Below are 13597 nucleotides of genomic sequence, written 5' to 3' on the forward strand. Positions count from 1 at the left end.
AGAAGGAAATGACTCACCCAAACTCACCCAGCAGATCAGTGGCAGAATTATGAACACAGCCCAGACCAGCTGCGTGCCAGCCTAGCAGTACCCTCCTCGCTGGACTGTGCTGCCTCTGTCCTCCCAGGGAGCTCGCAAAGCCCTGGCACTATGTGAAGACTCACCGTGCACCTAAGACTGACAAGGCAGCAGGCTGAAGGGCAGTTAGACAAAATCTTTCCTGTCTTTCAGCTCTGGAAAGCTTCAATGATACAAGGAATTCAGACAGAATTCAGACAGAACCTTGATTTTTACTTTACAATGGCCTGTTGCATCCCTAATGCCTCCCAGATTTTCCCAGTATTCTGATGCCCTAGGGCAAACAAGTCATTACTACCTGCTGGTTCTTTTCAGGAGACCACAGTGAAATTATAGTTTCTAAATTTTATTTTATTTAAAATATTAAGTACTTCTCTCCTAGTGTATTCTGAGAGCCAGTAGTGTCTTCAACAGAGAATTAAAAAAAGAAGAAAAAAGCAGGTATGAGCTCAAAATCACTACATGAACCATGAAGCTCCTGAGGGGATGGAAAGATTTGCCAATCTGAATTGGAGTTACCATCAATCATAACTTCAGGAGTCAGCTCTATGCATGTATATGCATCTGTTAATCTCCCTCTAAGGTTCACAGTAGCAGCCAGCAACTGTGTTGCTGGGAAGCAGAGGGATTTTTTCAGGGCTCCTGACAAGCTACCACTCGCAACTGAGTGCCCCCAAACTTCTAGATCCCTACAGACAAATGATCCCCCCCAATTAACTTCTGAATATCAAGTGCCTGAGATAGAACGTATCCAACCTATGACATGGGACTGACTCACGCCCATGGGAGCTGTGGTTCTGTAGCATCTTAGCTGTTTCAAATCCACACCGAAACCACCAGGCTCCCCTCCAGGGGACAGATACCCAGTGCTGGTCCAGTTTGGCAGATGGCAGACAGCACTGAGATTCGGGAGGAAATGACTGAGGGATCAAATCAGCGCTTTGAACATTTACTCAGCCCGTGTGTTTGTGTTAAGAAATGTGAGCGAAGGCAGCAGCTCAGAACTGTGACATTCCACTTGGCCATTACTCATCCACTTTCTAATTTCCAAAAAAAAGGCACCAGACAGGCAGACCTCGGTCCCACCTTCCAGTTCAGCAACACTCCTCTGTAAAGACGAAGGCTGCACTTTGCACTTTTTCATTCCAGATCTCAAGGCAGTTGATATGTAAGTCGTTAATCCTACACAAGGAAGGTAGGTTCTGAGGAAGAGAGGGGAGAAATAACTGCACCAAGGGCCACTGAAGAACAGCATCCAGAAATCCTGCATCACTGTCCGGCACTCCTTTGCCCTCACATGCCCCTCGAGCATGCCTAGCAGGCTGACCACACCACAGTCCTGGCTGACCACGAACACAGCCCGACCAGAATCAATTCCATTCTCACCGCAGGCAGAATGACATACCAGCAGAGTCTGTGGCTGTACTGCCACAACTTTGTGATGGGACACTCATCAACACCAGGCTGGCAGTGTTACAGAAGTTACAGCGCTTTCAGGCCCTGCTCGCAAGATACATCACCAAGAAGCCCTGTACTTCTGCTCTCCTTTATCAGAGACAAGAAGAACGTCCAGGTCTGAACCTAAAAGCACTCTGAAGGAGGAAGGAGGAGGAAGAAGCTTCACATATACTTAAACAGGCTTTGATGGCATAAGCATTATTGCTTAACTCCCTATTTGTGTTTGTGTTTCTCACAAGTAACATGCTAAGCTTCCACACCAGAACAAAATGAAAAGCAGTGATCACCCACGAGCAGCCCTGGTTCAGTGCTAGAGGAGAGGACAACACACAGAGCCTTTCCCAGAGCAGTTCTCCAGCAATCTCACACACAGGCAGCAGCAGGTCCGGTTTCTCCAACATGGGAAAAGCTTAAGCCACAAGCACACAGCACTGTTTATTTCTGTGAAGAACCAAAAAGTTCTCAGAGTACTTGGGCAGCAGGCACGTTTAGCTGAGAGATGACATTTTGTGTCCCCTTTCTGACCATCAGCATTGTGCCTCAAACCACATCTTTCGGTCTCTCTGTACATGGGAACAGCGTTCTGGTACTACGAGCTTTTGAAGGGAAACTTCATTCCTCACAGTAATTGCAGCCCATCTGTTGCACCCGCCTAAAATAATTAAGCAGTGGGATTCCAGGCACAGCATCTTATTTTGAGATCAGAAATGACTGGGAAAGAGTGGAAAAATTAATAGGTTGGCTCTGAAAAGGGTGCTCAAAGGTTGCCTCCCAGAGAGTTTTATTATTTACCTCAGGTTTGCAGGCCATGTAAAATAAAAATACTTTGGCTGAAAGGAGGTTGCTTTCCATAATGCAATATAACCCTGCTGCCAAATTTAGACACACAAACATGGAGCCTGGCCAACTTTTAAGGGTAGTCTATGCGAATTGTGTATTTGCTCTAGATCAATCCAAGAGGACTCTGGCAACCATAACTTCAGCTAAAGAAAATGGTGCTGCTTACTTTGCCTCCTTTAGAAATCAAGTATTCTATTTCTGCATACAAACCTACTTGCTTGAACCAGCACCGCTCCTTCTATCCAGAGATCCCAGTATTATACTACAGTACAAAATTAACTTTCTACCACCCTTCTGAGAAGAAAAGGATCTTCATCCCCTTTAAGAGAGGAAAATGAGAAACAAATTTTTTTAGTATCTTGCCAAATGTCACAGAGGAAACATGTCAGAGCTCAGAAGCTCCTCATTTATTATTATATTTTAAATAATATAATAACCCCAGTTAAACCAGAGGTATAACATGGAACCATTCAGCATCCTCTGAAAAGTGTGATTTATGAAAAATGATTGAAAGGCACGCAACTCTGCCAAATTTTTCTTGCAAAACCTGCCTGCTCCCCAAGTGGCCCTTGAGGAGTTACAGCAGCTTTGCCTGGAGCCAATTTGTACCAGTGCCCAGTTTATGCCATACAGGCTTTGTGCTGCCCTCTCCCAGTCCAGCTTCTCAGAGCTGTGCAGGACAGCACAAGCTTGTAAAGCTCTGCAGAGCCACGGAAGCTGTCATCCCCCTCAACAGCCTGTGTATGCTCTGGTAACAGAAACCATCTCAAGAAGGGGAAACCAACACAAAAAAAACAGTAAAGCTCATTTAGAGTTCCCACTCTGAGTTTAGGAGCAGCCCCATGACACCAATGTGGTAATGCATATTCCTCCATCAGTACAAGGTGGAAATGTTCCAGTTACATTAACCTAGCAGCCCTACTCCAGAAGTAGCTGTCCCTACACTGAAAGCTACACACGTGTACTTTTATTTGCTCTCTGTTCCACTCCCAGCTCCATTTCATAATTAGAAATCACTCAAGAAGGTGGTGTTGCACCCACGGCACAGATATCAAGATCGTTATTTTCCGCTCACTTTCTTTTCACAGTCCTGGGTTTTTGCATAAATTACTTGTGAGAGAAAGCCTTTCCTGTCTTTCCGAGGGCTACAACCCTCTTCCCTTCCCCACGGAATGGATGATGTTATCAGAAAGTAGGACATGTTTAGCTCTGTCCTACCTTCCGATGGGCCTACAGCAGAAGTTCTCGCAGATGGCGGGATGCCAATGCCAATACAGGCCATGCTCCCACATCACAAAGACTGTAAAATTAGGCACGGAGAGTTCTCTGGAGGATGCTTGTTCAGACCTAGGGAAAGCAACAGAAAAGATCATATGCAGCAGCATCTTCTGGACAGTAACTGAAACAATATGAATGGTCAGGGAAGCCAAATCAAGGCCTGCTAAGCCTGGGTGACCAGTCACAGATTCTGCCTTCAGGATGTACCTGCTGATTCTGCTGCTGACCAGCCTCCAGCTGGCCGCTCCACAGTGAACGAGCTGCCTCGGTGCTGACAGCAGCGAAAACCCCGTGTCAGCAGAGGAAACAGCTCTGACTCAAAAGCACCCAGGGAATGGAGCTGGTGACTAACATGGAGCTGTTTACACATAGTCACACTGCTGACTGTAACTGTTGTAGTTTCTTCTACCCTGTTTTTTTCTTTGGCACTTTCTTCTATGACTGCTTATTCTTCATCTTTAACCAATTCCTCACTGGCTGGTGATAAAGCTCAGCCAGAAGCATCCTGCCATGAATTATTAATTCCCTTAAAATAAACCTGACAAATTCCAAGCTATTAGTTTTTTACCTGATAAGATGACTCCTTGCTCAGGACTTCACATCCTTGTCTTAACACGGATCAAGTGGTTATGGGACTCTGAAGCTCTTGCTCCTGAGAGGCTCCGGGAGTGTTAAGTCTTCTCCACACCTAGACATACCAAAAGCAATGATACTCCCTCAGCACAAGACCTGCCTGATCAGCACCAAGTCTTGTTTATTGAACAAGTGACAAAAATAATTTTTGAACAATATTTCAAGTTATTCTTCTACTTTAAACAAAATTTTAGCCACATTTCCCAACGAAACAAGGCACGTGCAGTAATATGGTCCCACTGTCCATTCAACCTCCTTCTTCCCATTTTGAAACACAATAGCAGATTTCAGCTGCATTTGAAAGTCGGGGACAAGTCTCATAGTTTTATAGTTCTTACAAGTTTTGTAACAAGCATTAACAGAGGAAAGATGCATTAACAGAGGAAAGATGCATGAGTGCCCATGCAGTGAGCAAGACTAGAAAATTCAGTCTCGTTTCAGGGAATTGACACAAGAGTGATGTATCAGATGGTCTTGTTAAATTCTCTGACTTGCAGAACTCCTTGTTGCAGTTTTGATCCTCTCTCTTATAAAGGCAAGCAAGAATGGATACCTCCATGGAAAGCCAGCACAGTCTGTTTGCTTAACGCTAGCTCAGATGTCTACAAGATCTACAGTTACTGATTTTTTTTTTTTTTAATTTAAAAATCAGTAGGAAAAGCAAACCCCACTTCTCAAAACCATTTCAGTTCTGCAAATGCAAAGCTCCAGGTTAAGTAGAGAGTGCTGTTATTTTTGGAGAGTAACTGACCAGGCTCAGCCCAAGTGAACCCAAACCAGGATGTTTTCATAGAACAGAAACGCCAACAGCAGAACAGCATGAATAGTGAAAAGAAAAGATGTCATTTTAGTTATCCACAGGTGCTGTTTGCCAGATCAGTAAGATCACTTCAGCCCGATTTTCAGCTAGTGTAAACAAGCATGGTTTATTAACTTTGGAATACATGGACTAGGGTTCACACCCACTGAAGTAGAGCCGGCTTCGTATTTTGAGAAAGGACCAAGCCAGAGCTACTGAAGCCAATGTACATACACCAGCTTATCCCAGGTAACATTTTTATAGTTTTTAATATGAATGTGTCCCATTTAATACGGGTATTAGCTCACCAGAGTAAAGGTACACATTGTTTCTGCTCTGGAATTACTGGGCAATGGTAGTCAGGTAACAGAAGGAGCAAGGTCCTATTAACCCCCTGAAAGGTGCGTTTGGTACACCAGGTGCTCATAAACATTCCCTGACATTGGCTAACACGTACTCCTTTCAAGACTGGTCTTGAGTTTACTAATGGAAGAAAGAACAACAGTTCCCACAACAGAGATATAAAAAGAACTTGGGCTTCCAGTGCCAGAGTTATGGTATGCAGATAAATCCTCCTGCAGCAAAGGAGAAGGCATGGCCCCTGCCCTCTCCCTCTGATGTAAAACAGCAGCAACATGAAGTTTTCTGCTAGTTGTGTGCAGTCAGGTTTACTGAGCATCCCACAGCCTGTCCTCAGCACTTCAACACACATGCCTTCTCCCATGAAATCACAGCTGAACACACTGTGAACAAACTCTTTTCAGTCTGGACCCTTTCAAGGTGGCAGTCCATCAGCCCAGCAAAACCTGACTGTCTGGGTAATACAAATATAATGTTTTTCCAGGCTCCTCGTGCTTTAGGATTTAAGGATACCCAAACCTTTTGCACGTCTCCAAACAGCCTCCATTCAGATCAGTGTTTTGCTTCAATGCAAAGTCCTCGGTCCCGTTACAACCTATGCAGCTCCTGGTTTGAATCAGCTTCAGGTCTGGTCTCGTGAGCAGGAGAAGCCATCATTACATTCCACTCCATTTCCTCTCCACATGACTCCTTCCTGGACAGCAAGCAAACGGTCCTGTCTGTGCCAAGGACAGCATGGAGATGGCATCCATGGGCTCAGACTCATTGTCTGCATGACCTCAGGGCTGCTTTAACAGCTAGCAGACTATCCAACATGCTTTGCAGGGTAAGCAGATTTCCAAAGGAAAGGAACATCTTGTATTGACTGCTGGACTTTCCCTTTTCCTATGACAAACTCAAAGCTGAATTAATTTGAAGCGAGCCAAAACTACAGCAGACAATTACCAAGAAGCCTGTTCCTGTGGAGAGCTAAAGCAAATGGCTGCCATGTAGAGCTAAAATCTCTGCCCATGGTTAACTGCTGTTTGTGCATGAAGAGGTTAAGCTAAATTGCTAAGTTGCTGCAATTTACACACACTTTAAATGTTTCTACTTTCCACCCATTTGGGGTTCAATCCTTGTTACCAAAGGGACCAACCCTTAATTCCTACCCAGTAAGAAACATTGCTATCCAGGTCAAGGAGACAACTAAAATCTCAAGTAAGTAAAATCTCTCTTACTTGCTAGCATTAGAAAGAAACGGTATTTCTGCTACCTCTGTCAGAAGCCCACTACCACCATGCTGCTGGGCTTTTACCTTTCTGAAAGGGAGAACACCCTCTGAGTTTGTAATGTGATGCTTTGGCTAAGAGAAATAAAATTCAGAACTTTCATCCCTTCCGAGTCAGCTGACTTCCTATTTTAGAGCCAACTCGTTTCAGCACAAACGTGATCGCTGCGATAAAACTACCAAACTTCATGTTCTGTTCAGCTAACTGAGCTTGCTGCCTGTATTTAAGTGCGTGCAATCCAAGAATCAGGGACATAAGCACGAGTTTAATTGGTTTTACATTCCAATTTTGAGGGACCTTTCCAGACCAACGACTGTCAGGCAGTTTCAAACACAAAATCACCATCCCCGCTGAGTATCTCCAGCCTCTGTACTACAGAGCATGAATTCCTCTAGCAACCTCCTGCTCACTTTCAACCATTTCCTCTCAAAACAGCAGAATAACAAGGAGATGAAGGAGAAATCTTTAAGTCTTAAATATTTTGAGAATTTTTGTTTTGCTGCCACAGCTACATATGCACTTACTTACTACGTGTGCAGCTACACTGGTACACACATATTTTGAAGAGGAACAGCAACTCATAATTAAGCTTTGTAGAGTATATTATGTACTCGTGCTCCCCCTACAGAAAAATAGGTGCAGCCTTCATCTGATTCTCCCTGTTTAGCAAAGTGAGAGTTTAAAATTGCATCTTGTAGTCAAGAGAGTTAAAGCAAGTTGATACAACCCTAGTATACATTATCTGATTAGTGCCCCGCAAGACAGAGTCTTTGCAGTATCTGCCACAAAAATACAAATCCTGAGACATGCTTTGAGGTACTTCAGCAAAAAGGAATACAGCATTTACATGACTAAGACTGGCAGTTACTGCCATGGAGGTTTACAGACACTTTTGTAAATTACACAGTAGTTCCAGACTTCTACACATGGTTGTGTAATTATGTCTAATAGATGTAAAAGTAATAATTTCTCTTGGCAGACTACAAATGGGACTGCTACTTAGAGAGTATACTATTTAATAAGCTACTTTACTTCACAGAGACTTGCAGTTTACCACACAAGTACCCTAATATAACACGATCATTGCCGTAGTACAAGAGTTCACTTGCACTGGAGCATCACAAGGTACTGACTGATTACACTTTGCAATTCCCACTATTTCAATAACTCCCTTTTCTAGTTACTATTCCAATGTAAAAAATAAGCTACTGCTGTCTTCTCTAAAGCCTTTTGTTCCATGTCATTCCAAAGGCACCCCAACTCTTCAGCAGCCAGCAACCTCCTGGAAATGTGCAAACTGATTACCATTTTTCCCTAGACAGAAAAACAGCAAGCTTGGACTGAGTCAGTAAGAGAAGCTGTAGGACTGACAGAGAACAATGCTGGCATAAAGGCTCTTAAAACAAAAGTGACTGGGGAAAAGAGACATGGAACTGCCTTCAAAGGTGCTAATCCTCTCAGGCCCCACCCTTTCACCTGTGCATCTTTGTGCAGGGAATGTGTGTTGATATTTCAGAAACGTCTAGATGCACTCTGCATATTTAACAAACCTGTAAGCCAGAATCAACCCTCAGACTTCTCTTGCTTGGTGAGTTTCTAAGGCTCATGGCTAGACATCCTCCTCTTTGTTGAAATCCTGACAACAGGCTGAATGAAAGAGTCCTGCTGGTATTGGTTAAAAGCAACTGCAGCCTATTTAAAACACAAAAAGGATGGAACATCTTTTTAATTTTTTTGATCAAAGTTGTCTACTGTTAACATATGGTTTGGAAAAAAGAACTATAAAAATGTGCTAACCACATGTTTCTACAGGACTTCAACACAGTTCTCAGAATGCAAACAGTTCTCCAGCAAGATTAATGGATTTTTAAATGTGGGTGTACCCCTTCCTTAAAATACCAACACACAGATCCAGCTAGCTTCCACATCAATGGTGGGAGTTTCAGAGCCTTTGAATTTACTGCCATCTAGTGACACACAGAGCAGAGAGCCACACACAGAACCTCAAGACATGTTCGCTGTGTGCTAGGAGTCACCTGTCCTTCCTGCAGCGAGATTCAACTGTACCTTGTAGCAAGGAGTTCCATGGATTATTTTTTTCATCCCTTTCAGTTTACTCAAGTGTCCTGCTCCTAGCAGACAAAAGGGAATGCATTTTCAGGGTGGCTTCCCTGCATGCTGCAGAATGATGAGTCTAAGGGAGCTTCCTCTCTTGCCCTCCTTCCTCTCAGAGATCAGTCCACCCCATCTATCTGCTGGAATACAAACAGGGGAGAACTAAATCACACAGAAGAGAAGTTAACTGCCTCAAACAAAAATCCAAAGCAGAACCCAAAACAGAACCCAGATATAAAGTCCTCTGCCAGGGTTTAAAATAAACATCTATATTTTTCTCAGCTTTCATGACTCTTTTCAGTCATGCAAAACCAGCTGATTACAACAGGGTTGTCTTGGGCACAAAACAGTTTTTATAGTTAATAATTAGCTCTGAACTTTTACTGATACAAACATCTGGATGTTCTGTATGACAGGGGTCAATCATAGTAAAAAAGAACAATTTTTTATTGGCACAAAACAGAACAAAAATAAATGTGCCTTTTAAGGATGCTCATGCAATGCCTGTGTAAGGCACATGCACACCTAGGCTTTGGATAACTGAAAATTAAAGCTTTTCCAGATATATTTTATGGAATTCTGATCTAATTCTGATTTTACTGTAACTCTTAGTCAACACCAGCCCTTCTATAGTAAGGCTATCAAAGAACATGATTTTGAAAAGAAGTTTTCAAAATGCTTGTGTGTTACATAGTTATACTTACAATTAGAAGAATTCTTTCACTTATCCCATCTCCCACAACCAACTGTTCTTACAGTACGTCCTTCAGTGTAATCTTAAATAGCAACTTCAGAAATTCAGCTGCAGTCTAAGCACCTTTGCTCAGACACACAGTTGGGGCTGCAGCAGCACAGGACTGCACACAGCAGTGCTAAGTCACTATACAAGGGCTCACACCATCCTTCCGAGGAGGAAAAGCATATTGCTGTCAGGTTTCCCTTGGAAAACTGCTCACCAAGATTGAAAGCTTCCTCCTGCTAATTTCATCACACTGGGAAAAAGGATAAAAGTAATCCACGTACTTAAATATTTTTTAATGACAATTACAAGTTAAAACTCATTACAAGTCTTTTTATCGCTTTGAGCTTTTCAGAAATATCTTGGGTGTTTGCCATCCTGCAGGAGGACTTTTCAAACCAGCTCTTTTCCAGATGCGCTCCAAATCTTTCTCAAATTTTATCTAAAACAGAAAAAAAAAAAAGAAAGAAAGAAAAAGTGGTAACATAGCTCAAAAGCAAAAATCAAGTATTCAGCCACCACCCATGTGTCCCAAGGAGAATCCAGGTATAATGCACACAAAGGAGACAAATGCTTTTAGGTAGGCAGCTTGTTCTAAGTGTCAAAATAGTTAGACTTACTGCAGAAAATACATTAAAATGCGCAAGGATCTTGGTAGCATTGTTTTAAAAGTCCTGTGCGAGGAAAACTGAAAAGATGGAAAATGAAACTGTAAGAAAATTAAGAGGATTTCCTCATCATAAAGTGTTCAACACTGCTTCCTACAAATCTGAAGAAACTGAATTACAATTAACCTCAATTTGCATCTAGGCAAGGTGAAAACTACCAGAGAATGAACTAAACTATATCATGGCAAAACTATATTACAACTTCTGAAGATGTACAGGTCAAACAGAAACCAGAAAAAGCTATTGTACCAGTAACTACTGAATTCATTAAAGCTTCATGAGCTGCTGCCATTCTTCCCCAAATCAATTCCACCTAAAAACACCATCCGATACCTGAACAGAGGCAACTTTGAGAAGTGAGCACATTTATGTCAAGAAGCTCTCTCTACCCTGAGCTTACCTGACGTTTCTTCTTGCGACCTTCCTTTATCCTCCTCCGTACAAACTTCCTTCGCTTTAGCAGCTTTTTGAACTTGTGCCGGTTCATTTTCCTCCTGCGAATCTTCAGAACGTTCTTACACTGAAGATTGTTGCTAAGTGTTCCTCCTCCTTCCTCCACATCAGCTCCCTCATCAGATGGGGGACAGTCATATCGCTGGAGAGGTTCATAGCCCACTTCTTCCTGAGCATTAAGGACTTCTGCCTTGGGAAGGGAGTATCTAACTGTCAGCCAGCTTTCTAAGGGGCTGATGGAAAGTTTTCTGGGGATCAGCACCTCTTCCAGTTCAGGGTCCAGAGCATACGACCGCTGAGGTTGGGCTCCACTCTTGTTAGAAGGCTGTGTGCTATAGTGCGCAGATGTAGAATGATAGCAAAGAAAGGAAGACACTGACCTTGGCAAAAGGTGGCCTTTGAGAAGAAAAGAATTTCACTTAAAAGGCAGAATTTTCAAAAGGTGTCTTAAGAAAAGCTCTGATCAGCTCTCAAAGCACAAGACAACTGTGGCCAGAATAACGTAATAAAGGAAGCTGCTTATAAAAACTATATTCCCATCACAAAAGCAAGGAAGAATTTTTTAATTTGAATTATGTTGCCATCTGCTAAAATTACATTATACAGTATTTTACTGTGTGAACTGTGTAAGTGCAGTTTGGAATGGCTAGGAACTGTTCGCTGTATTAAGCCTTTCTGGTGCTAAGGAATCTCCTCCTAAGCTTAAAAGAGGTCAAAGCAGATCTACGCAATACTGACAGAACAGATCAGAGACATAATAACATTCCACAACCACTGAATCAACAACAGCCTCACCACTTGCACTGCTTGCTGGAAATTTCTGGGAGCCTAATTACCCCAGGAAAAAAAAAACCCACAAACAAATCTAGGTCACAAAACATCTGTTTACCTGCAATTCGTGAAGTCTTCAGTAACTGCGAAGTCAGCTGTGATATTAACATATTGTTTCACTTTGGTCACTGTCAGAGCCAGCAATAACTGTTAAAATAAGAACATTATTTAATGAGGCAAACATGTTGTTTTTACACTTAAAAAAAAAACTTCTAAATTTAACCCAAAAGATGGGCTGAGACACTCGAAGTACCGTCCTCGTTTTACCAACGCGCTGTCGGATTTTGCTGGAGGGGCCTGGCCCACAAGCCCTGCTGTAGCTGAGGGGATTAATAAAGCTTCGGCTGCTGCAGGTTTAAAAACACCTTCAGCCCGAGGCCCACCGGCACCCTTCTGCCCAGCTCGGCGCCAAGGCGTCGCTTCCACAGCGGAAACCGGAGGGCAAATAGAAGGCGCCCGCTGCCCTCAGGCCGTGAGGCACCGCCGCGGGCCAGACCGCAGCCCTGCGCTCGGCGGGCAGCCTCCCGCTCCGCAGCCCGGCCAGCGTGCCCCGCCACCGCCCCGCTCCCGGGGCACGGCCCGCAGGGGGCTACCGGGCACCGCCCCGCTCCTGGGGCACGGCCCGCACGGGGCTACCTGCCGCCCTTCACCCGCCGCCCGCCATCGCTCACCGTCCCCGCCCGCTTCCGCCCTGTAACTTCCGCGCGTGCCAGCGCCCCCCAGCGGCCCCCGCCGGCGCTGCCGCCGTGAAGCGGGAACGGGCCGGTCCCCGACCGGGCACCCCCGGCCCCGTTCCCCGTCCCGCCGCAGGGCTCCGGTTTCCCCCGCCGCTGCCCCGGGGGAGAGAGATCGCGGCGAGGGTGCTCGGCCCGGCCCGGCCCGGCTTTCCCGGCCGCAGGGGCGGGCGTGGCGGTGGGAGGGTTCCCCTCGGCCGCCGTGGGGCAGGTGAAGGTGCCCGCGGCCTGTGCGGGGAGCACGGCGAGACCCCGCCTTGTGCTGGAGCAGCCCGGGGAGGAAGCGCTCGCCAAGCTTCTGCCAACGGGCTATCTCCTTCCCCGCAGCCATCTCTCCTGCTCCCACCCGTCTGACTCACGGAGCGGGGACTGTCGCCATCGGTGCCCCTCAGGCACAGCGGCTCTTCCCCACCCTGACTGGCGATCCAAACTAAACAGTTCAAACCGAGCTTGCCCCTTCCCGGTCAGGTTTGTGCTGACCCTACAGTCACACTTTGAGGTAGAAAGTCAATTATTGCTTTCAATAATGCTCAGATGTGTGGTTTAGGGGTGGCCTTGGCCGTGCTGGGTTAACGGTTGGACTTGATGACCGTAAAGGTCCTTCCCAACCAAAACGACCCTAGGAAAGCACTGCATTTTCTTCACCTGCTCGGTCACAGCAGCACGTCACTAAAACCAGGTCTGAGCGCAGAATCGTGGTGTAACAGCAGTTGTTACAGTGAGACTTTATATCCCTGTCGACGTGGGTATCATGGACAGCGGTTAGACCTCTCCCTTCCCCAGCTCAGCTGCAGACGAGGGCAGGTCTCACAGTGGCTGCTGTCCAGGAACAGCCCCGCCTGTCCTCCCCACTTACCTGGCTGTTGTTTGTCTTTTCTTGCTTGGTACAGGAACCCACCATCTTGGCACAGCATGAAAGTGCCAGATCAGCTGGCATGAGGGAGCGGTGTGGAAGCCAATCCCAGACTTCAAAGAACTTTTTGCTTTTATCCCTACCTCAGCCAGAACACAGAGTTTTTTTCACCAGCTGCTTTTAGTATTTCAGACCAGAACAAGGGTCTGCCTCAGTTGCAGGTGCACCCCACCATGTTAAACTCATGTAGCCCGAAGGAGACAGCAATGGTTAGAGTTTCTTCCTGCAAGGGAGAAGTACAGTTCTCTGGTCAGGGAAGAAAAACCTACAAAGAGAAACCTATATACAGAGAAATTAACTGAAGCAGTTCAGCAAACAGACTATTCGTTTAAACAAGACTTTATTGAAGACATTTCAGAAGTTTATGTACAAAACAACATTCCCACCCCCGTATCAGGATGTTAGTCACCCACTGGGAACAAAGCGA

The 13597-nt window shown here is 45.1% G+C and overlaps 2 protein-coding genes across 4 annotated transcripts in view; both read right to left on the minus strand.

Annotated features, from left to right (window-relative positions):
* Window positions 1-9767, minus strand: part of MXRA8 (matrix remodeling associated 8) — a 34821-nt gene extending 25054 nt beyond the window's left edge. The window contains exons 1-6 of one of the 2 annotated variants that reach the window (XM_068414830.1): window positions 9537-9767; window positions 8785-8972; window positions 8268-8409; window positions 5966-6165; window positions 4223-4342; window positions 3595-3723 (exon numbers count right to left, since the gene is read on the minus strand). In XM_068414830.1, the coding sequence (XP_068270931.1) occupies window positions 3595-3658 (64 nt within the window). In that variant the 5' untranslated portion in view covers window positions 3659-3723; window positions 4223-4342; window positions 5966-6165; ... (1 more) ...; window positions 8785-8972; window positions 9537-9767. Of the gene's footprint in view, window positions 1-3594; window positions 3724-4222; window positions 4343-5965; window positions 6166-8267; window positions 8410-8784 lie in introns of both variants that reach the window. The other variant, XM_068414831.1, reaches the window with a different exon arrangement.
* Window positions 9768-9852: 85 nt separating this feature from the next.
* On the minus strand, window positions 9853-12196 carry AURKAIP1 (aurora kinase A interacting protein 1). 2 transcript variants are annotated; one of them, XM_068414833.1, is made up of 4 exons: window positions 12160-12196; window positions 11582-11670; window positions 10640-11088; window positions 9853-10013 (listed from the first exon to the last, which is right to left on the minus strand). In XM_068414833.1, the coding sequence occupies exons 2-4, from the start codon at window positions 11631-11633 to the stop codon at window positions 9906-9908; spliced, it is 609 nt and encodes a 202-aa protein (XP_068270934.1). In that variant the 5' UTR covers window positions 11634-11670; window positions 12160-12196; the 3' UTR covers window positions 9853-9905. The 2 variants fall into 2 exon arrangements, with proteins under 2 accessions (XP_068270934.1, XP_068270935.1); XM_068414834.1 differs by lacking the exon at window positions 12160-12196 and adding an exon at window positions 11777-12138.
* Window positions 12197-13597: the final 1401 nt, after the last annotated feature.

This window comes from Nyctibius grandis, chromosome 17 (genome assembly GCF_013368605.1).
Source record: "Nyctibius grandis isolate bNycGra1 chromosome 17, bNycGra1.pri, whole genome shotgun sequence".
Taxonomy (NCBI): domain Eukaryota; kingdom Metazoa; phylum Chordata; class Aves; order Nyctibiiformes; family Nyctibiidae; genus Nyctibius; species Nyctibius grandis.

Bases quoted from the DNA above. Each gene is read 5' to 3' on its own strand.
- AURKAIP1 (XM_068414833.1), bottom strand. From the start codon at position 11,633: ATGTTAATATCACAGCTGACTTCGCAGTTACTGAAGACTTCACGAATT. The intron at 11,089-11,581 runs GTAAACAGATGT...TTCTTCTCAAAG, and splicing joins GAAGACTTCACGAATTGCAG to GCCACCTTTTGCCAAGGTCA. The intron at 10,014-10,639 runs GTAAGCTCAGGG...TTTCTGTTTTAG, and splicing joins GTCGCAAGAAGAAACGTCAG to ATAAAATTTGAGAAAGATTT.